We start from the raw sequence: 23,733 nt of genomic DNA on the forward strand, positions 1-23,733 counted from the left end.
GAGAATGTTAAATGAATTAATATTATTTTTACATACATTACTTTCATTATTGATTTAGAACTTATAACTACAATTTTTTCCTTTTTAAGCAATATTTAAATATATTAGGGGATAATAAAAGAATAGAAGATTAAAGATCTCAATAACCAATTCAATCATCACTGAACCTTTGGAATTTGATCGAATATATCTCTATCAGTTGGATTGTAATTGTTGGTTTTAGCTCTTGAAAATTAATAGAAAAAAAACGACAGTTAATAATTCTAAAATATAAACCTAGTTTATTTTATCTTTTCATTTATTCAAGTGATTATTTGTTAACCATTAAGTGCACTATGTAAATTCATTTTTAAACACAACAAAGTATACAAATTTATTATTGTGCATCTTATCATTCTACCTACACACTTCAATTCAAATCAATCATTTAAAACATGTCACACAACATTATATATATATATATATATATATATATATATATATATATATATATATATATATATATATATATAAAGAAATAAATAAAGACTAAACATAAACTCATTGTCATTACAGACAATATTGAGATTTAGTTTTAAAAATTATAAAATTTTACAATTTTATATATATTTTCGATTCAAATTCCGGACATGATCCGAGCCAGTAAACTCGCTAGAATTGTTGACAAAATCGTAAAATTATATAAATCGCATTTTTTTCTAAATTATTCGTTGCATGACTTGTTCATTTTTTTTAGTAGATGAATTCAGATAAAATAAAAGTTAAACCTGATTAAAAATTAATGTAATTAAAATTCATTTTGTGTGTTGTCAGTTGCAATATCACCCAATTCAAAAATTAATACGATTAAAATTCACATTTTTTTTTCACATACAATAATTATTCATTCTTAGATTTCGATTAAACAAAATTTAGACCTAATAAAAAATTAAATGTATTTTCTATTGCACCATTCGCCTACTTGATTAAATTAAAATAAAACTCAATTAAAATACATATTATATATATATATATATATATATATATATATATATATATATATATATATATATATATATATATATATATATATATATATATATATATATATATATATATATATGAGGTTTGCTAACGCGCGTACGCCTATTTTTCAGTTGGTACATTTTAGCAATGTGTACCGGGTTTTAGTAGACAAAAATATCCTTATATACTATGGATTCTAAGTTTTAAGGTTAAGGGTATTTTAATAATTTTCATTCTCAAAACTAAAAAAAAAAAAAAAAACCCAAACTCTTACTCACCTCTCTCATTCCTCTCAACCCTTTCTCTTTCATCTTTCTCACTCCAATCTTTTCTCTGTCCTACTGTAGCTTCAATTGAAAAAATCAAATTGAAAAAATCATATCTAATTTTATCCAATTTTCACAAGCATAAAGGAATTGGTAATTGACTTGGAAAAAATCATAAATACTTGTTGTTAAACAATTTCTTAAAAAAAATGATTTTATAATGAGTTTTTATTTTATAATTTTTTGTCTTATCTAATTTTCACAAGCATAATGACATCAAAGGAATTGGTAATTGGCCTGGAAAAAATCAGAAACACTCGTTGTTAAACAATTTCTTACAAAAAATGACTTTATAATGAAATTTTTGTCGTATATAATTTTATCTAATTTTCACAAGCATAATGACATCCGAAAGAATTGGTAATTGGCCTGGAGGGTTTTTTTTAGAGATGATGATTCAACATATCCAGATGATGAAATTAGAGAGATTAGTGAAGATGGTGAAATTGAAGAGATCTTGAATGAACATTTGCCTGAAGGTGAATATGTCAATGACTCAACTCTTTACAAAGGCAAATTGTTTAAAGGCAAGTGTTTCTGATATTTTTAATTGGGGCTACAGTAGGGATGACAGAGAAAAGGTTGGAGTGAGAGAGATGAAAGAGAAAGGATTGAGAGGAATGAGAGAGGTGAGTAAGGGTTACGCGGGTTTCTTTTTTTTTTTTTTTTAGTTTTGAGAATGAAAATTATTAAAATACCCTTAACCTTAAAACTTAGAATCCATGGTATATAAGGAAATTTTTGTCTACTAAAACCCGGTACACATTGCTAAAATGTACCAACTGAAAAACAGGCGTACGCGCGTTAGCAAAGCCCTATATATATATATATATATATAATATTTGCTAACTTATGTACGCTCTTATTTCTACCCGGTTTTAGTAGACAAATATATCCTATATATTATGGATTCTAAGATTTAAGATTAAAGGTATTTGAATAATTTTCATTCTCAAAACTAAAAAAAGAAAACAAGGAACCTTCAAACCCTTACTCACCTTTTCATTTCTCTCAACCCTTTCTCTTTTATCCCTCTCACTCTAACCTTTTCTCTGTTAGTGTAGCCTCAACTGAACAAATTAGAATTACTCGTCTAACCATATTTCACCTTCCTCACTTATCCAATTTGTTTCTCTCTCATCTTCATACTCTCTTTCACGCACACAATTCCAATTGAAGTGAATTTTTTTTTATAAATCAACGATATTAAGAGAATTTGATGAAATGACATCAATTTAAATCTTGGATTTTCAAATTGAGAGAGATATTGAGAGAAATCAAGAATTCTCGCTATTTCTTAGATTCATGGATAGGAGGTTGGGACAACAATATCATAAAAAATACTTAAAAAAAACTAAAATACTAGCAATTTGAAAAGAAATATAGCTCTAGATCCATGTATTCTTTTTGTACTATCTTTTTTGTACTAGATTCAGTTAAATTGGAACAAAATCTTTCATCATTTTTCGAATTCTTCTTTTTTATCTGAGTTGTTTTCATCCTTTTCTTAGATTCAAATCCGAAAAGAGTTATAAGCAACCCTTGGGTGAGAGAGAGTATGAAGATAAGAAAGAAACAAATTGGATAAGTGAGGAAGATACATAATTGGATAAGTAAGGAAGGTACATTAGGGTTAGATGAGTGTTTCTGATTTTTTCAGTTATGGCTATAGTAGGAATGACAGAAAAAAAGTTGGAGTGAGAGAAATGAAAGACAAAAGGTTGAGAGGAACAAGGGAGGTAAGCAAGGGTTTGGGATTTCTTGTTTTTTTTTTTAGTTTTAAAAATAAAAATTATTCAAATATCCTTGAACTTAAAACTTAGAATTCATAATATATGAGAGTATTTTTGTCTACTAAAATTCAGTACACATTGTTAAAATATATCAACTAAAAAAAGCATACCAAAGTTATCATATATATATATATATATATGTATGGTTTATAATTTTGAGTCATTTATTATCTTAATTATAATTTTGGATTTTAACTGCGTTACTCTCGTTGCATTAAACCTATAAATACATAGAGTAACTTAATGTTGACAATTTTTTTATCTAAATATGGCATAAAATTGTACAATCTATTACATCTAAATATGGCATAAAATTGTACAGCATCTAACACAGAGATGTATGCACAAACGGTAAAATCTCTAAAATATCTCCACAAATTTCAAGACTTGTTCACATTTTCGACACCGTTCTCATTGTATTATAGACAACAAAAAGACAACAAAATTACTTGTACATGTAAGATAGAAGGTGCTGGGACCATATTTGATGAATATGTTTAAAAGCCTTATAATAGCACAAGCTACCAATTAAATTGACACCAACAATTAAGTATCTTCCTTCGCAATATGTTTTATTTCATATTCAAAATATATATATATATATATATTAAATATGATTTATTTTATAAAAAAAAGTAGCATTACCAATATATAAACACCAGTTGCTACTATTTATGTTTCTTTTGTATATTTTTTTGTTTGAGATTGAGTAAATCAAGATTTTCTTTTTGTTTTCTATAATCATCTTACTAAATCAAGCATATATACAATATATGAGAATAAAAAATTAACAAAGATATATTAACACTCAAATAACAAACATTTCGTCAAAGAATCTATGATCACATTACCACATTTTCTTTCTTATATTTTATTGTTGATTACTACATTTTTTTTTCATATTTTATTGTTAAAAGTTTCACAACAATCAAAAATAAAATCAATTTACAATATATAAATAGATGCAAATCTCATTTTATAAATCAATTTTGTAAGATTGAATTAAATTTTAAATCTATTTATTCATATGATATCATAGTCATGAGTTAGAATTTATCATAACAAATTTGTTGTTTATTGGTATGTTGTTTCAGTACTATCATATCATTATTAGACCATCTTTTAATTTATAATTACAAAAAGATATATACGTCTCTACACGAGAAAAGTGGATTGAAAGTCCAACATTAATTATAAATAAAGTTAATTCATAATATATAAGTGAGTCCAACATTAATTATAAATAAAGTTAATTCATAATATATAAGTAAGTATGAACCTTACATATTAATTTTGTAAAATTAATTTAATCTTAAAATCTACTTCTTAACATTATTCTTCTTAACATATAATAGTTTTTTTTAAATATTAAGAAAACACTTAAAAAATAAAGTTAGTTTATTCATAGATTAACCTGTGAATATTTTTTCCAATTATTCTCTCTTACAATTGATTTTTTAATTTATTTATAAAAATACCTCAATTAAGCTTCAAATTTATAAATTTTGAATAATTTTAATTAATTTTTTATTTTATAGTCTTAAACTTTTAATTAAATTTTTATCGTTTATTTTCTTTTTAATTTGGTAGATAGTAAAACTTAACAAAATATATTTTGATATTTTTTACTAAAAAATACCTGCTTGAAAATTTTACTTTAGTTTAGAACAGATATAATTAAAATATTAATATATTAATTATCTGATTGTTGCATTATTATTTATTGTAAAAATATATGATGTTCTAAAGTTTTCTATGCCCTGCTAGAATATTTTTACCTAGCAGCGCATCCTATTGACCATGAATGACAAGTTAGTTCTGAAGTACACTCATTGGAGAGTCGCTGCCACAATACTGGGAAACTTCCCACTCCATTTCTTTTTATAGCTCCCCACGTTCGTGTTACTACTGTCAAGGTGTTCAACGACACCACACGACACGACCTACTGCCAACAATGATAATACAGCTGTCTCTTGCAATTCACGTGCATCACAAATAACTATCACACGCCATAACACGATAAATTATTATATTCGGACAATAAATAATTAAATACATCAATTAATATATATGTCCTACAAAATTTTGGAATTATTTTCATCTATTTAAGATTTAAACGTATTCTCCAGATTTACCTAAAAATTGCACATGGTTTTTTTTTATAAAGTGTTAACAATAAGAATAGCTGAAGAGATTGAGTGAATAATGGTGTGGTATGTCCAACTATAATCACTTTTAATTTTAAAATTCACGTATTAAGATAGTCACTTGTACTATATCATTTAAATTGCAAAGGGATAAAAGTTATAACAAACTTCTATTCCGCAAGGGTGGGATTCTTCTACAAGCCACTGTTTGTTGGATTTGTTGGTCAGCCTCCATCCCAAGGAGGGATACTTATTTAGAGAAACGGTTGCAGATCTATCACGTTAGAGAAAGAAACCTTTTGGAATATATATATATATATATATATATATATATATATATATATATATATACCGTAATTTATAACAATTTCTAATATATTGCAAAAGATAATAAAAACAAATTGAAAAAACAAAATTTTGGATTTTATATAAGATGTAATACATCAAAACTAGTATAATAAATTGTATTCTATGATCATCTCGTCCCTAAAGGACTAAGTAGTCCACAATCTAGTAAGGAAATGATCCTTCAGAATAGTTATTAATTGATAATTAATTCGAGTAGTAACAATTATAAACGAGCAGTTAACGAGAATAATAGTTATTAATTGATAATTAATAAGAATAATATGTCATTTATTGGTAATAAATGAGTCAGAGTGTTCTCTACATGTAGCCTCCCACACGGCTTGGACAACATCAAGAAGTTCATTTGGTCTTCAAGGGACTTTGAGTGCTTTAAGTAAGAGATCTCAATGCTTTACCAAAAATAGAAACTATATGAACCACACATAATTTTGTTTTCAAAAGTCAAGTATATTAAGTGACTTAAAGACACATGTCATGTCTTCCCCTTTCTTACAAGAGTTATAACTATATATATTTGAAAATTAGGATCCTCAATCCCTTCATGGTGGCTAAATTTATATGTATGTGAGTCTAGTCCTTTTCAAACTAATATCTAAAGTATAAAAATCTCATTCAACTCTCACCATTGAAAATCATTCTCTCTTTAAATCTGATACTAGTCAAGCCATTATAATCTTCCCACAAAATTTTCTCTCAATACACTAGTTAGCATCACTTCACAACAAAGTAATACTCCCTCCCTTAGATCCATTACATACACATCATTCACACAAAACTCATTATCTTTTTATGACTTCAATTTGATTTAATTCTCTCATATTGAGTCAATACATACATCATCCCGTATTGAGTGATTCAAAGATAATTCTCTTTAATTTCCACCTAGTGAGACCTCACCCTCTCTTACCACTCCAACTCTTGAAGCCCTTTGGAATCCTTTTCTTAGGTGGCATCTGACGGTTCTCTAGTTCTATCAAATGTTATAGCAAACATATAATAATTTTAGTGGGTTTAAAATTGGTTCATTGAATATATCTAAGTTATTTAAAGACTTTTCTATGCCATATAGGTTCTTTTCTTTTCAAAACCTATCAAATAAACTAATTCACCCGTTTGAAGCACACCAAACATAAACTATTCATTTTACCAAATCCCATTTATTTATAAAATTGCTCCGAAACACTCAATTCAACACAAGAAAAACAACTCAATAAAGTAACCCAACAATTATGCCATCAAAATACAATTTCCTACCCCTTTTACAACTCTACTCGTCATCATCCCATAATAAAAATAGATCAAATCACCAATTCTTACTTGAATAAGCAATGAATCACATTCAAAACATAAACCAAATAATTAAATCAAACTCCATAAATTTTCATCACATACATTTCAATGTTACTATAACCTTAAAACAATTTTATTTTAGAATCCTTATTTTATTTCCTTACCTGTAAAACAACTTGTTTTCAAACTAGTTTCTAAGCTTAAAAAATTGAGCCACTCCCAATTAGAGACCTGTATTAAAGTGTCTAAATAAAACCAAAATTCGGTATGTAGTAGATTGAAATATGATAAAACTATAAGAAAGATTTTATAGAGTGAATAGAAATTTATTCTATATTGAAAAATGTTAAGTCCAACGTTCCTTAAAGTTACAATGTCTTTATAGTGTGATTGGATTTTAAAAACAAATGAAGATGAAAGAGTGAAATGAGTGAGAAAGATGAAGGAGAAATATGGTGTTGCACGTGCAAGAAGTTGGAAGTTGAAAGTTATCTTTCCTTCCTTCTCATCATTATCTTATTATTTATATTATTACTAGAGAAAATACATGTGTTACATGTGTGTCATTTTTTTATGATAAAAAAATAATAAAATTATAATTATAAATGTAAACATAAATAAAATATAGTTTTTATTTGTTTTATAGGGAATTTTTTTTGTTATAGATAGTTATTTTAGTTTTAAAAAATGGTTAAATTTTTTTTAAAAAAACGGTCAAATAAAAAACAACTAAATTTTAAAAAAGATCACTTAAAGGGTAAAGCTGGTAAACAAAATAATTTAGTTTTAAAAGAAGTTAATGGTAAAATGGGAAAGCCAAATGTGAACAAGAAAAGGATGAATTCCCTTTATACAATAATGATATAAATATTATAACTTCTTTTCTTCACACATTACAAATAAAGTTGTAATTGGTAGATCATAATACAAATTGTAAATTATATATATATATATATATATATATATATATATATATATATATATATATATATATATATATATATATATATATATATATATAAATCAATAGTAGAAGACTTACGTTGAAGTTGTTAATTTTATGCTTAACTGGAACATGAATGCAAGTGAAGAAAAGGGATACTTGTAAGGTACAGGTAATTTAATTGAGCTTTGTTTTAATTGAAATTCTTTCAGGAAAGAAGTAGTAGGGTACATTAAAAAACATTTTTAATTAGATTTAGGTTCAATTTAATTAAACTAAATCCTTTAACAGATAAACATGTGATACAATGAATAATTTTAAAAAAAATGGCGATTTATAGAATTTTACATTTTGTTTGACGATTCAAACGATTATATTACATAATGAGATTTGAATAAAAAATACTACTAAAATTATAAAATTTACGAGTTAAACCTCAATTTTAACTATAATTATTATAACTACTATAATAATTTTTGTGGCTACAATTATATTTTTATTACCATAGTGACACTAATGCTACGTACTAACCATATAAATATTGATCATGGTAACAAAAGAGATTGTGGTAGTGATAATGATATATACTATTCCGGTAAAAAACTTTAGTGTCTTCCATAGAAGACAAATACAAAGAATAAGAATCTTCTTGACTTAAAATGCAGTAGAAAATACTTAGATTAAAATAGTTTTATTCATTAGCGGTTAGAGTTAGATAAAACAGTTATAACTCGTTTTAATTTTTAAAAAACAGGAGAATAATTAAAATAAAAATTATAAAGATAATAAATTTCTATAATAGAACCAAAATAAAGATTATATAGATAATAATGACTTATCAAATTTTCCATACAATATTATATATAAATAAAATTTAAATTGAAAACAATTCGAATTTAGGTTCAATTCTCGATTCATAACTTTAAATTGATTTTTTTATGTTTAATATACATCTTTAAGTATTACGTTGAATCCGAACTATTGAGACGATATGAATGAAGTAATGATTTATAATAAATAAAAAATATAATAGAATAATTACTTTTTAGATTTTTTAATTTTAGAATTAATTTTAAATTTTTGATTTATGTAATATTTGATAAAAAAAGATTTATGACTAAATTGTTTAAAAGAGATGTTTAAATTTTTATATTCTTATTAAAAATATCACATTTTAATTATTTACGTGTGACATTATTATTTAGCGGGAAGATAATAGACTCCTTTTAATAATTTGTTATAATATTAAACACGTGGGCTCCGTGGTCCAACGACTTCTAGTGAACATTAATATATGTCCTAGCATGCATACAAAATGCGGGTTAACCACTACACAACAAATACTTCAACTTGCACATTATCTTCGATGCATGCATCGTATAAGTACTTTTCTAATAAAATTTTCCTTTTACTTATTCAGAACATGTAAAAAAACACATATTACATCTACTACCTTTTTCCTGTCCAGACTTGTACTCGTTCTTTGGTTTTAAAGTATATACGTACCATAAATTCTTCTAATCACTTGTTTAAAAATAAAATAAAATAAACAGCTTCGACACACTTTATTAATACAACTTGATCCCATTGAGAAATTAAAATTACTTATTATGTTAATTACAAATATGTATGAAACTTGTTTTGTGTGTTTTAAATTCACTATCTCAAAACATTATGTAAACAAAACATGTAATATAAAAAATATAAATATAAATATCTTATGATACTTATGATGTGATTGGTTTATCTCTATTATTAAATTTTATGAAAAGATACCATCATAACTATAATAAAAATAAACAAAGTAAACTAATGTAGTTTAATTAAAACCCAAAATCAATTATATAAATCTTCATATTACATTATTTTTCATCTTTATATTTATTATATATCCTATTCACATAGTCATAAAATCAATAGAAATATTTTTAATAGAAAGGAAAGAAAATTCTTTTAATATATTTCCCCCTCAGACATTATATTGATTGTTTAAGTGATGTAATTTATTAAAAGCATTTTTACAATGTTTGAAAAAAAATATTCCTTAAGTTAGTAGTATCAAAATGGGTTGAAACTGTGAGTTAATTTGACCCATAATGGGTTCGAATCGAATTTGATTGAAAAAAAATATGAAATTTTGAAGCGAGTTAATTTTGACCCGACTTACTATGAACCCGATTTACCTAGGTTGAACTCTGTGGTGAGCCAGCTCACCAACTCACCTATTTTTTTAATGAAATGAAATAAATTAATTATTCAATGAAATAAAAAATGTTGTAACTCAAATCCTTGTTCTGTCTATGCAAAATCCTTTTATATATCAATTGGTCCAAATATTACTATTTCAATTTGATCAATCAAAGTAACATGTTATAAGAATCCTAGAAGAAGAGAGTGAAAAAGAAAGTTAAATGCACCCATGAGTCAACCATTTTAATCCATAAGTTCTAATTTTTTTGACTCGTTAATAAATAAGCCGAATTGGGTTGACTCATTAAGTGAACAACCTTTGGTGGATCGGGTCAAATCAAACCAAAGGAAAAAATACATTGATTTTTCTTAGTTCAAATGTTCAAATTCTATGGACATTTGAACTATCAAACTCTTAAAGAATAATAGTTAACTTTTTTTTACTCAAATTATTGCTTGAATGTCTGAGTCCACTCCATGCCACCTCTTGAACATTGCTTCAATGATCATAGCTTAAACAAATCAAGATAATAATTAATTAATAACTTAAGTAAATTGAAAAAAAAACTTAATTTTATTAAATCAAATCAAAATCACATCCATATTACTTAGAAACAAACTTGTTTTTGCTCAAAAATTTGTGTAAATTGTCTATTTCTACTCAGTACCATCCAACATAAGAACTCAACATATTTATTTATTTTAAAACAAAAAGTAAATTTAAATCAAAACAAACAATATCATCTAGCTCATCAATAAAAAAAATTCATATCCTTCATGGTGAACCTATGGTTCAATCAAGAGTTTAACAAAATTTCTCAACTGTTAACAAATTCAAAAGTAAATCTTAAATTAAATTTTCTCACTTTGAAGCTACTTGTTTTCAAGTAAATATTGTAAAAAAGAGCCAGAAATGCTTTATAACTTGATCATATGAAGTCTTGTTTAAGAAGTAAACACATAACTGCAAACTCATTAATACGTAGATTCAACTTTTCACATCAAACCAAACATATGTGAAATCAAACTCAATCCATACAGGGAAAAAAAACGACAACTTGAGAATTGAGGGGAAAAAAAACATGAATAAAAAAACGATTTACTTAAACTTTGTTGTCTTCTGCACAATAGTTTGCGAAAGAGAAAATGAAAAACAACTATATCATAAACCTAAAGAGAAGACAAAGATTTTTGAAGTTTGATAATTTTTTCAAAAAATGAAAAATGATTTTACTTTATATTGTACTTAAAGGAATTAAAACATTCATTTTTCACTCATTTTAAACACTTTCTTTTATAATTATAAAAATGCGAAATTGTTTGAATATTAACAATCTTTAATTTAAAAGAAAGCTTATGATCTGATAAACAACTTTATAAATATATTTGAATTTGTTGTATTTTTAGACTTTTATTTATTTATGGGTTAAATATGTTTTTAGTCCCTAAACTATTGGCCATTTCTGGTTTTCGTCCCTCTTCCAAAGTAAGGTACACTTTAGTCCTCATACTTTTCGAAACTTTGGTTTTAGTCCTCCAAAACTAACACCGTGAAAAATATGCTGACGTGGCTAACGGTAGACTGACACAGTTCTTTCTTTTTTCAGAGTTTATCAGCTTTTCTTCCTTTCTCTCTCCCTCGTCTCTTCCTTCAATTTCTTCCTTTGATTTTTCATTTGCCAGTTTTCTATTTTTATCAGCATTTGCCATGTTGGTACATGAGTCTGTCTACAAATCCTTTTAAGATCAGTCCTACGAGCAATTGAATGAAAACTTTACTTGGAATCTAGAACCTGAAATTGAAGTAATATGTAACTTTACTGGAAATTATGTTGTAAATGTATAATCTTGTGGACCAACAAATATAGTTCCATACTCCGTTATTCCAGGTGCGTGAAAGGAATATGGGAGAACTTAAACATATATATCTTTATAAAAAAAAATTTAAGTTCCTTGTGGAAGTTTTATGCAGTAGAATATCTTTTGTTTCTGTGCGACATTTGCATTAACTCGTGCCATATGTTGACAGACTAGTGAAACTCCTTCAAAAATCTTTCTCATTAACTGCTTGTGTGCTATTCAACAACCTTTATCTGGATACGAGGCTGTCGCTGATTACGTGAATAGACTTGGAGCAATGATTGATAATCACTTACGCGTTCTTGTGGAAAAAGAAGCTGAAGCAATCTTAAGAAGATGTAATTTGTCAGAAAAGATGCGTCTCTTGCAGAATTCAATACACAAGGAAGGGGAGAATGAAGTCGGTACCCCATTGGCTGAGAGGGAGGACACTAGTCCAGCCATTCTTTCGGAGTGTTTGAAAGCTCTGTTTGGTCTTATTTTGGGAAGTGAAAGTTCCCTGCCGGAATTTGAGCAGATGCAGGTTCCAAGATTGCGTTCTGAGGCTTCTATAGGCGTGGCCAGGTCATTGGCCGAAGCTTACGAGCTTATTTATAAGGCTATTATGGATCCCAAAAATGTTTTGTGTTTTGAAACTGAAGGAAGAGACGAGGGAGAGAGAAAGGAAGAAAAGCTGATAAACTCTGAAAAAAGAAAGAACTCTGTCAGTCTACCGTTAGCCACGTCAGCATATTTTTCACGGTGTTAGTTTTGGAAGACTAAAATCAAAGTTTCGAAAAGTATGAGGACTAAAGTGTACCTTACTTTGGAAGAGGGACGAAAACCAGAAATGGCCAATAGTTTAGGAACTAAAAACATATTTAACCCTTTATTTATTTATTTTATTCTTACTTTAAATACCATCCCTTCTAATGTTAGAACACTAGCCGTGAATTGCAATAACTAGACATAAATAATATCTTTTTTACACGAGAGTTGAAGGAAAATGTTTACATGATTGCTCCTTTTGGGTTAAAATATATTCAACCGAGGTTGTCTCAATTCCTTTTTAAGCCATCAATTACACATTAAAATGTTGCACTCAAAATTCCAAAAATACCTCCAACTTACCGGGCATCAAAGAATAGTAACACAATTAATAGTGACAGAGCAAATAAAGTTTACTAAAAGTATTTTAATAAATAGATTCTTACATTTACAAATCAACAAAATTAACCACTGTCCCTTGTGTGTGTGGTATATATATATATATATATATATATATATATATATATATATATATATATATATATATATATATATATAATGATATTTTAACACTCAAATTCTTTTACACTCATTAAAATTTGAAATAAAATAATTAATAATATTTAGTTATGCTTTGATGAAGGTATATCAACTTCATCTCTACTAGAAGTAATAAAATAACATTAAATGGATATTTTGTTCGCTAAAAAAACACAAATATGTATTACTGATTTCATCATTCTTTGTGTTAGTGAAGATGGGTTTGGTTGGTGATAAATGAGGGACCACTAATAATTCAATAATTTGCAGCATGCAAAATGTGCAACTTGAAACTGTTATGAATTTATGATGTATCTATAAATTGTTCATTCCATCGACGACACTGCAAGACCACAACTTCCCAAGCACCACCAAGGAGCGCCTCTCTAATTGTGTGCCATTTTTTCTCTCCTCACCACATAACGAAACATTTCTCTCCACTCTCCACATTTTACCACTCAACCAACTTATAACATGCCTTCCTTTGTTCTTGGAACTAGTTTCCTCCCTTTCTTACATTCTCATGATAAACACTGCGGCTCCCCAACTATTTCAAACATCACCACCAAAATCTCAGTCACCATTCCACAAAGAGTATGGTTAATTAACATTTTAGCATCATTAAATTTCGAAAGGTGAAGTCTAGGGTGGTAACACTGATTGCTATTTCATTTTCATTTTCAGATAAACCAAGTGATAGCTGCTGGAGGAGACAATGTTTGTGAGGAGGTTGACAACACAGTGGTGAAGAAAACCTACCAACCAAATCAACCGTTGAGGAGATCTCTGAATTTCTCGGGAGAGAAGCCATCAACGCCAGTACTGGACACCGTTAATTACCCAATCCACATGAAAAATCTATCCATTCAGGTAATACACAAGTATAATTAACTTGGACTTCGACTTAATTAATTTCCTCCTTCTGCTTGCTCCCATCTTTACTCTTGCTCATTTCTTTTCCAGTTTTTGTGAGAGTAGTATTATTACAATGTCATCATCCAGTGCTTAAATAATGAAACTATTTACTCTTGATATTTGTATTTGAGTACGATATGTAATTGTACAATTATATCATAATTCAGGAACTTGAAGAGCTGGCGGATGAACTCCGGGAAGAGATTGTTTACACGGTGTCAAAGACCGGAGGGCATTTAAGTTCAAGCTTAGGCGTGGCAGAGTTAACCGTGGCACTTCATCATGTATTCGACACTCCCCAAGATAAGATCATTTGGGATGTTGGTCATCAGGTGGGCGCCCAAAATAATTGGTATTTATGATATATCATAGTTTTCATGTGTCTAACCAGTGAACAATTTGGTGGATTGGCAGACCTATGCTCATAAGATTTTAACCGGAAGGAGATCCAAAATGCACACAATTAGACAAACTGGTGGCCTTGCAGGATTTCCCAAGAGGGATGAGAGTGTCCATGATGCTTTTGGTGCTGGTCATAGTTCAACTAGCATTTCGGCTGGCTTAGGTAACAAAGATATATAACACTTTCATTCGGTATAATTGATTATTAAGATACTTAGTTCGTGCGTCTATAATTTTAAACATGTGTTAAAAGATGTACAGTTTATTTAAACATGAGTAATCATAAAAATATTCTGCGAAAGAGATGTTAAGCAATAATTATTGCTTGCGTATAAGTGAGACATCCATGAAGTTGATGTGTATTGTCTTTATTATAGTTAGCCATATTTATTTGTGGCCACTAAAAGCGATGAATTTTAATTTTTTTTATTGATGAATTGTCACGTGCTTTTCAGGGATGGCAGTGGCTAGAGACTTGAATGGAAGCGATAACCATGTGATTTCGGTGATTGGTGACGGAGCCATGACAGGTGGACAAGCTTACGAGGCAATGAACAATGCTGGCTTTCTTGATACCAATCTTATTATAATATTAAATGAAAATGAACAAGTTTCCCTTCCCACTGCCACCGTTGATGGTGCAGCACCACCAGTTGGAGCTCTTAGTAAAGCCCTCGCGAGGCTACACACCAGTCCTAAGTTCCATCAACTACGTGAAGTGGCAAAGGTATTGAATTATGAAACATGTTTTAGCCACGGGCGATATTATAATAGAAATAGCTAAATATATAATAATTATGTTAAAAAAATTGTAAGCAAGATATAACATCAGGCAGATAATTCTACTTGTACAAGGACTAATATTTAGTGAGAATTGAACAGAGCACGAAGCAAATTGAAAGCCAAGCACGTCAATTTGCATCTCAATTGGATTCCTACGTTAGAGGGATGATAGGGGGAGCTGGTGCTTGTTTATTCGAAGAGCTTGGGCTCTTCTACATAGGCCCAGTAGATGGGCATGACATGGAAGACCTTGTACACATCCTGAAAAGTGTGAAGGGCATGCCAACACTTGGAGCTGTTCTCATTCATGTAATCACCGAGAAAGGGAAAGGTTATCATCCAGCTGAAGTTGCTGCGGACAAGATGCACGGTAATTTAGTTACTACATAAATTTATTCTATTCTTTCGCAATTATGAATCAATTGTACTTCACTGCGTCCTCCGTAACATTTACACTGTGCAATTGGCTTGATGTGTTTTATTATTTATTTGTGTAGGTGTTGTGAAATTTGATCCCAAGTCAGGGAAGCAGTTGAAATCCAAGACTAGCACTCTGTCTTACACACAGTATTTTGCCGAGTCTTTAATAGCAGAAGCTGAAGTTGATGAGAAAATAGTTGCAATCCATGCTGCAATGGGAGGGGGTACAGGGCTTAACCTGTTTCAAAAGCGTTTTCCAGAAAGATGTTTCGATGTTGGGATAGCAGAACAACACGCCGTAACCTTTGCTGCTGGCCTAGCTGCTGAGGGTTGTAAACCCTTTTGCGCAATTTACTCTTCCTTCCTACAAAGAGGTTATGATCAGGTCAGGACTCATTTAACTTTGTACAACTGATCCAAACTATCTTTTTTTCTTTCTTTCAATTGTTTGCATGCTTGAAATTATTCGTGGAATCGACCCTCTGACATTTTTGCCTTGTGGTCCATGCAGGTAGCACATGATGTGGACCTTCAAAAGCTTCCTGTTAGATTTGCGTTGGACAGAGCTGGGTTAGTTGGTGCAGATGGTCCAACTCATTGTGGGGCATTTGATACAACATTCATGGCTTGTTTGCCAAACATGGTGGTCATGGCTCCGTCGGATGAGACCGAACTGATGCACATGATAGCCACTGCTGCAGCCATAGATGATAGGCCAAGTTGCTTTAGATATCCAAGAGGGAATGGTGTAGGTTCCGTTCTTCCTCCCAACAATAAGGGCACACCACTGGAGGTGCTTATTTCAACTAGTCCTTTTAGTCTCATAAATTATCTTGTTTTTTCTCCCCAGATTGCTTGGTTTTTTTCTGATTGAGAAATGAAATGTAGGTGGGCAAAGGAAGGGTGTTAAAGGAGGGAAGTAGAGTGGCTCTTGTTGGTTATGGAACGATGGTTCAGAGTTGCATGGAAGCGGCTAAGGTTCTTGAAGCTCATGGCATCTCAACAACTGTGGTTGATGCACGATTTTGTAAGCCTCTGGATGGAGATTTGATGAGGCAACTGGCCAGAGAGCATGAGATTCTTATCACAGTGGAAGAGGGATCTGTGGGAGGATTTGGTTCTCATGTTTCTCATTTTCTGGGATTAAATGGTCTTCTTGATGGTAATCTCAAGGTGAGGCTTTTTTTCTGCTCTTCTTCGTATGCAGATGGATGGTGTATGGTGTATTGATTAAGCAATGTGTTTTTGATATGATACAGTGGCGAGCGATGACATTGCCTGACATGTATATAAACCATGGATCTCAGAAAGATCAAATTGCAATGGCAGGGCTGAGTTCAAACCACATTGCAGCAACTGCTTTGTCATTAACCAATGTGAATTGGGATAGTCGTTTGCTTCTCAGCCTACAGATATGAATCTTAACACAAGTTGTGGGTTGTGTCCCTTAAATACCTGTACATTGCTAGCTATCATATCCCCAACAGTATCACAATAAAGTGATTATAATGCTTTTGTGTAAATAAAGGATATATTTTGTCCAATTGTGATAGTAATTATAATATGTTTTCTTTAATAGCTAAAAATGGAGTGTAAGTGTTATGAATTATTCTCTATTTTCCGTAAGATTTATTGAATCTATATTTTAATGATTAAGGGACACTACAAAGCACCTATCGGTTCACTTTTGAATTTTTTTTTAGGAAATTAGTTTTAAACGCGTACTTAATTATGAATTAATGTTTGTTTGTGTGTTTATTAAGAGTGTAAAACCCATGAAAAAATTTATAATAGTAAATTTTAGCATTTTATTAGTAATAATAATTTTAATGGATAGAAAAATATAAATTTTGGATATAAAATTATAGTAATTTTATAAGGAGAAGTTAAAATTTTTGATAACTTATTTAGTAAATTTTTAAAAAAATCGAATAGTAAAAATTGAATAGTGAATAGTAAAAAGTGAATAGTAAAAGTGAATAGTAAATAGTAAAAATAAATTTTCAGCATTTGGATTCCTTAGCATGGAAGTAAGTAGTAGGTAGAAATTAGGATCAGATTTGGTGAGAAAATGATTGAAATATTATTTTTAAATAATATTAAAATAATAAATAATATTAAAATATTAATGAATAGTAAATTTTTTTTTACTATAAATAGCCATAGGAGGGAAGGGTATTTTGCACCAAGAAAAGAGGAATCAAGTGAGAGCTTGAGAAATAGAGAAGAAAGAGTTAGGGAGAAATTTTTAGTTGCAAGAAGAGTAGAGGTTCTGAAGGGTTTCGGGGGAAACAAATTCGGAGCAGGAGATTAAGTCTGGAATAGAGGTAGGGGAGCTAACTTTTCTAAGCTTTTATATTATGATTTAGTACTGTTTTATTACTATTCATGTCTTGAAATTATGTATGAATATTGTTAATGCTTACTGTATGTTTATCTATATTGATATTCGGTATAAATATTATATGCTGTTGTTTTGAATCTGTTAATAAGAAATTTGTTAAAAACTAGTTGAGGAACACTTTGGCTAAGGAAAGACTTGGTACTTAAGTTGTCCATTGTGATGCCCCTCTCTTTCCTGGAAGTCTACTCGACAGGTTTTTAACTTAAATCTTGTGTACAGATTATGTACTGTTAAATTATCATGTAATATATCTTGTTGGAATATATTCAGTTTGTATGATTCCTGAAATGATTGAAGTTTATTTGATTTGAATTTATGCATCTACACATGTATGAGTATTACGGGGAAATGTCGTAAGGGTATAATATGAGTCGAGGAATGTGAGTATGGTATGAGTCTCGCGGAGAGATTCTGTAATGTCAGGGTATGTGTATGAGGATTAGGGGTAGATTTCGTAATGGTATAATATGAGTTGAGGAATATGAGTATGGCATGAGTCTCGTGGAGAGATTCAGTAATATTATAGTATTTGTGTATATGTTGATGTTGAGGGTCCCGTAGTTGGAGGTTATCCTGATACTCTAATAATCATCTAGTCTCAAGTAGAGAGGGATGAATTATGTGGTGAGAGGAGCAGGAGGTCCTGGTCTATGTGCCGGTTTTGGACATAGTGAGGGGACTAACCTTGTGAATGGTATGAAGTATTTTGGAAGTGTATTTGTAAGAAGAAGTAGAAGTCATTCCAAGTGCATAACCTCCCGTGACCGCTCATCAACGTATCATCCGGATGAGTGTCTATTGGGTATTGTGGTGTCTATTGGGTATTGTGAGACGAGTGTCTAATAGGGATTGTGGTATGAGGGTGTCGAACATAATTATTATATGATGTTTATATCAAGGTAATTATACATGTTTTAAATGATTTGTTGCATGTTAGCTCACCCTACTTGTTTGTGTTTGTTTTGTGTTTGGGTATGTGCGATGATCGTATAATTCGTTATACGGGAGCAGATGAAGGAATGTCGTCTGATCCAATGCCAATGAAGGGAGAGACAGAAGAATAAGTTAGAAGAATTCGAATTATATTTATGAGATTATAGTTGAAATCTGAGTTTAAAACATGTGTAGACATATATAAATTATGAATTATCTGGCGTGAGATATTGGGATGTTACAAAGAGAAATTAAGAGGTTGAGAAAAATAATAATAAATATTTTTAAGTTTATAATTAAATTTTGATTAAAATGAAATTAAAAAAACTATTTATAGGTTTAGAAAGTCAGTATGTATCTAAAAATATACATAGTATAGTTTGTATAAATATAAAGGGTAAAACATGTGTAAAAAATATAAACTACACTCTAAAAATATAAAGGATGTGTAGACTATATTCATTGTTAAACTCATTTAATCAATTTATGAAGTTATTCATTTAATGATTTTTGTTATAGTTGTATGATTAGTGTATGAACAAAATCATCGGATTTATTTTTAGTACCACTCCAAAAAAACCTCTTATCAAGGAAAATATTTATGTGTATATAAACTCATATCCATCTCTTGCTTTATTCTATATGAAACTTTGCTTGTATCCTAAAAATTTAATTAGTATACGAATAAACTTATCTAATGTGTATTACAATATTCAACTATTTTATGAATAAACAAATTATTCTAATGTATTTGTCTAATTAATATATTTGTCTAATTTGTGTACAAAAAGACTTGTTTAATGTATAATGCTAGATACATCTAAGTAATATATGAATAATACATCTAAAGTATATTGCTAAACTTATTTAATTATTTTTTCTTTACTTATCTAATCAATCAATTTCTAAACTCGTCTAATAAATTTTTTATATTATCTAATCAATTTATAAAATGATTTGTCAAATGTATTTTGTTATAATTGTTTAATTAGTGTATTGATAATCTTATATGTATATTGTTTGTTATATCTATGTAATCAATATATAACAATTATTAAAATCTAGAATGCAATTAACAAATTTTTTTAAAATAGATTATAGTTCTCCATCAACTAAAAAATAAAATTATTTTAAAAGATATATAAATAAGTATAAATCTTATTTTACAATATAAAATTTACTTAGATTCTAATTCAATATCAAAATCGAAAAAAAGACTTTTATTAAAAAATCTTCTTTCTATACATTTCAACAACCTCTCAATCCCTTCAATTGAGTACTGAAATTCAACCCATATGGCCTAAAGCCACCAACTTTTGACTATCTAATTAAATATGGTCATGGATCATGAACTAGTTGAGTTGGGTGTACAGGCTGACTTTTGGAGATATTTCAATCAGCAAAATTGTGGTGAATGTGGAAGGAACAACAACCGGGAAGACTTGGGCCTTAAGGGTAGGAAAGAAGTGATCTCTCAGTGATCTTCCAAACTAATGCTACATTTGGACTATTTTTTGTCCCAAACTAATTCAATAACGCAGATTCATAAAATATTATTTCAATTTCCTGCACTACAATGATTTTTTATCTACAACTATCTCTACTATTTTAGTGTATTGAACCTCACTTACATGTACGCAACACAAGTAACAATAAAAACTTTCATCGGTATTCTAATTAAGGTGAAAAAGAAAAACCCGTATGTGAGTATCACGGATCAAATCTACAACAGTTATTTCCTTAAATATTTATTAGATGTGAATTACCAGTGTAATGAGTATTTTAGTATTCATTTATAAATAAATAGAATATTATAGTATTCATATTTAAAAGTATCCAACGTAAAAAATAAAAATAAAAATTTAATTTATATTTTATTAAGTTAAATTTAATTAAAATTAATTTATATTTTAATAGGTTAAATTTAATTAAAATTAAAATTTAATTTATATTTAATTTAATTTATATTATATTATATATATTTTTTGTAATTTTATAAAAATATATTTTTAAAATATTTCGAGGTATTGGTAGATACTTGCAACTTTTTAAATAGGGTGTTGTTTCCTCCACCACCACCCCTTGTTTCCTCCACCTTCCAAACCCTTTATAAAAAAATTTTAATTACAAAAATAACTTTTTTTTTTACTTTTAACCCTATTTATTTACTTTATTCTGAAACCTAAATTCTTACCTATTTTTACTCATCCATTTTCACTCGTGTAACCCCATCCCCCACTCTCCCAAGTCTCACTTTCTCTCCTTCCAGATTCCCACCCCTTCAAACTCTCACCGGATCCGTTTCTTCTCATCTCCCAACTCTTACTTCTCTTCTCCATATCCATTGGTTCTTCTTCATATTCTTGTTTTCATATCTGTTTGGTTTCGTGGTGCGGCGATGCAGAGTGTTTACGGTGGTCATTCTGCGGTGCAGTGATTCCAAATGATAATGAATATTTTATGACTAACAATAATGAATATTTTATGACTAACATCATAAAAAAATAATTTTGTTGACATTGATAAAAAAATTCTAAATGACATTAATGGAAACATATATCATTAATGTTGATAAAAAAAATGATTGCAAAATAAATCTTGAAATTAACCACAATCGATTGTTAACATGAGAGAAATATTCATTATTGTTAGTAAAATGTGTTAAAGTATATGTATCTCAATTTCAAAACCATAACAGAATAAAAAAAGTGAAAAATGTATACATAAATTAATTAAAAAAAATTCAAAAGTTCAAAATTCTTACTATTTAATTATAATTTAAAATTTTCTAAATTTAAATGATCAAATTCCTCTCTTAAAGTTTTAAAATTTCAATATTTTTATTTTCTATTTAAATGATTATATAAAATGTTTCAACCTTTTTATAAAATTAACCATCCTCCACAATATTTTTTCTGACACATTGTGACATATTTCTTCCTCATGTATCAACATTTTTTTTTATGTGAGATTGCTTAACTCTTCGTATGTTGGTGTGGGTAAGATAAACAATCAGAAAGTTCAAAAGATACAACAATGGAAAGAAGCATAAAAAACAGAAAGAGACAAAAGAAAATGAAACATAGAAATCTGGGTCCGCCATTAAGATGGTTGTGTTGTTTGGGTTATGAGATTGAAGAGAGAAAGAAACAGTTGTCAATAACACATGCTTGTTGGTTAAACATAAACCAGACCATCGCATTCATATAGGGGATTGGAGTGGATGGAAGTTAAAAAATATTAACCCTAAAAACAAAATTTTACTGAAGGATAAAACAGGAATAAGAAGGTGGAGGGAGGTATAAAACAAGAATGTGGAGGTGGAGGGAGCAACACCCTTTTAAATATCTGCATACAATTTTTAAATATTTGTGTGAGTAAGAGTAACTGAATAAATTTGTTTGCGAATCGAGTTGAGTAACATATAGATACTATGTATGTCCGACTCGACCCATTGTCATTTATAATTTCGCGACACTTTAATAACATTTATTGTGTGACTGAAGTTATGTTCTGAGTGCTAGTCAACCACATTATTGAAATACATTAACTTTAATTTTTTTTTCTAGAGTCCGTTAAAAACATATTCTTCTCTTAATTACAGTATTACAAAAATTGTTAATTATTTTCTTTTCTTTTCCTTTGTTCCATAATTCTTTCCCTACCTATTCTATCCATAAAAGGTGAAGGAATATGGAAAACCCTGAGTTAAAAAAGCACGTGTCTTTATCATAAAAAGTTGTCCAGCTGCAAGAAAAACATGTTTAGAAAAAAATGTATGATTAATATATTTTGGCACCATGTTGATAAGCTGAGAATAAGACGTTGAGATTTATTAATCAACTATCTTAATCACTTCATCCCATTCCTGATGTGATGAAGATAAGTTAGAATTCATTTATCTAATAGTTTGTGAAGATAAGAAATTATAATCATTTATCTAATTAATAGCTTGTGATATACATACAAGTGTCATTGTTTCAGGGATGGTAAAGCGGAACGGGTAACAAAAATAGGTGCACGAGTCTGCACAAAAAATACTGAGTTAATTGATATTTAAAAAAATACTGAATTTTAAAATTATTAATCCACATAATCGTAGCACGTATGGGTTTGAAAAGGGACGAGCAACCTAAGTCCCGATCTGTTTAAAAGATTTAAACTACTTACTTTTTGTACATTCTAAATTCTTGTTTAAGTGACAATATACTAAAATCTCAATAAGTCATCATTCATGTTAAATTACATATGAATAGATGAAAATATTGAATTATCAATTTATCATTCTATTACCATAGTCTTTTCTTAATTTTATGAGTACATCAAAAGATTTATCACAAAAAGAAAGAAAAAGAAAAAAAAACCAGCTATAGATCTGTGAGCTATGACCCATATAGGACGGGACTAGACTATTGTGCCAAATATGGGACAAACATAAATAATTCCTGACTGATCTGGATATGTACTAGTAACATTTTTATAATAAAAAATAATAAATATTATTAAAAATCGATATAATAATAATTACATAAAATATAAAATAAATCATAATAAAATATATAGGGAAATAATCTATCTTTATTAATTATTATAATCATATAATAAGCATTTTGAATTTTATATCACTGTTTCTCATGACTATGGGAAGTTTATTGTAAAACATAA

General features: G+C 28.9%; 2 protein-coding genes across 2 annotated transcripts; both read left to right on the top strand.

Annotated features, from left to right (window-relative positions):
• The first annotated feature begins 11,945 nt into the window (after positions 1-11,945).
• LOC108322119 (conserved oligomeric Golgi complex subunit 6-like) lies at positions 11,946-12,672 on the top strand. The gene has a single exon (XM_017554102.2). It carries the CDS (start codon positions 12,202-12,204, stop codon positions 12,670-12,672), a length of 471 nt encoding a protein of 156 aa, XP_017409591.1. The 5' UTR covers positions 11,946-12,201.
• Positions 12,673-13,544: 872 nt separating this feature from the next.
• LOC108322180 (probable 1-deoxy-D-xylulose-5-phosphate synthase 2, chloroplastic) lies at positions 13,545-17,327 on the top strand. Its single transcript, XM_017554188.2, has 10 exons — positions 13,545-13,805; positions 13,896-14,081; positions 14,294-14,458; positions 14,541-14,691; positions 14,984-15,255; positions 15,411-15,681; positions 15,809-16,116; positions 16,243-16,524; positions 16,620-16,904; positions 16,991-17,327. The coding sequence occupies exons 1-10, from the start codon at positions 13,686-13,688 to the stop codon at positions 17,147-17,149; spliced, it is 2,199 nt and encodes a 732-aa protein (XP_017409677.1). The 5' UTR covers positions 13,545-13,685; the 3' UTR covers positions 17,150-17,327.
• The last annotated feature ends 6,406 nt before the right edge of the window (positions 17,328-23,733 follow it).

The sequence above is a fragment of the Vigna angularis genome, chromosome 1, assembly GCF_016808095.1.
Source record: "Vigna angularis cultivar LongXiaoDou No.4 chromosome 1, ASM1680809v1, whole genome shotgun sequence".
Taxonomy (NCBI): domain Eukaryota; kingdom Viridiplantae; phylum Streptophyta; class Magnoliopsida; order Fabales; family Fabaceae; genus Vigna; species Vigna angularis.

Coding starts and splice junctions, on each gene's coding strand:
- LOC108322180 (XM_017554188.2), top strand. CDS start 13,686: ATGCCTTCCTTTGTTCTTGGAACTAGTTTCCTCCCTTTCTTACATTCT. Junction 15,256..15,410: donor AACTACGTGAAGTGGCAAAG/GTATTGAATTAT, acceptor AGAATTGAACAG/AGCACGAAGCAAATTGAAAG. Junction 15,682..15,808: donor TGCTGCGGACAAGATGCACG/GTAATTTAGTTA, acceptor TTATTTGTGTAG/GTGTTGTGAAATTTGATCCC.
- LOC108322119 (XM_017554102.2), top strand. CDS start 12,202: ATGATTGATAATCACTTACGCGTTCTTGTGGAAAAAGAAGCTGAAGCA.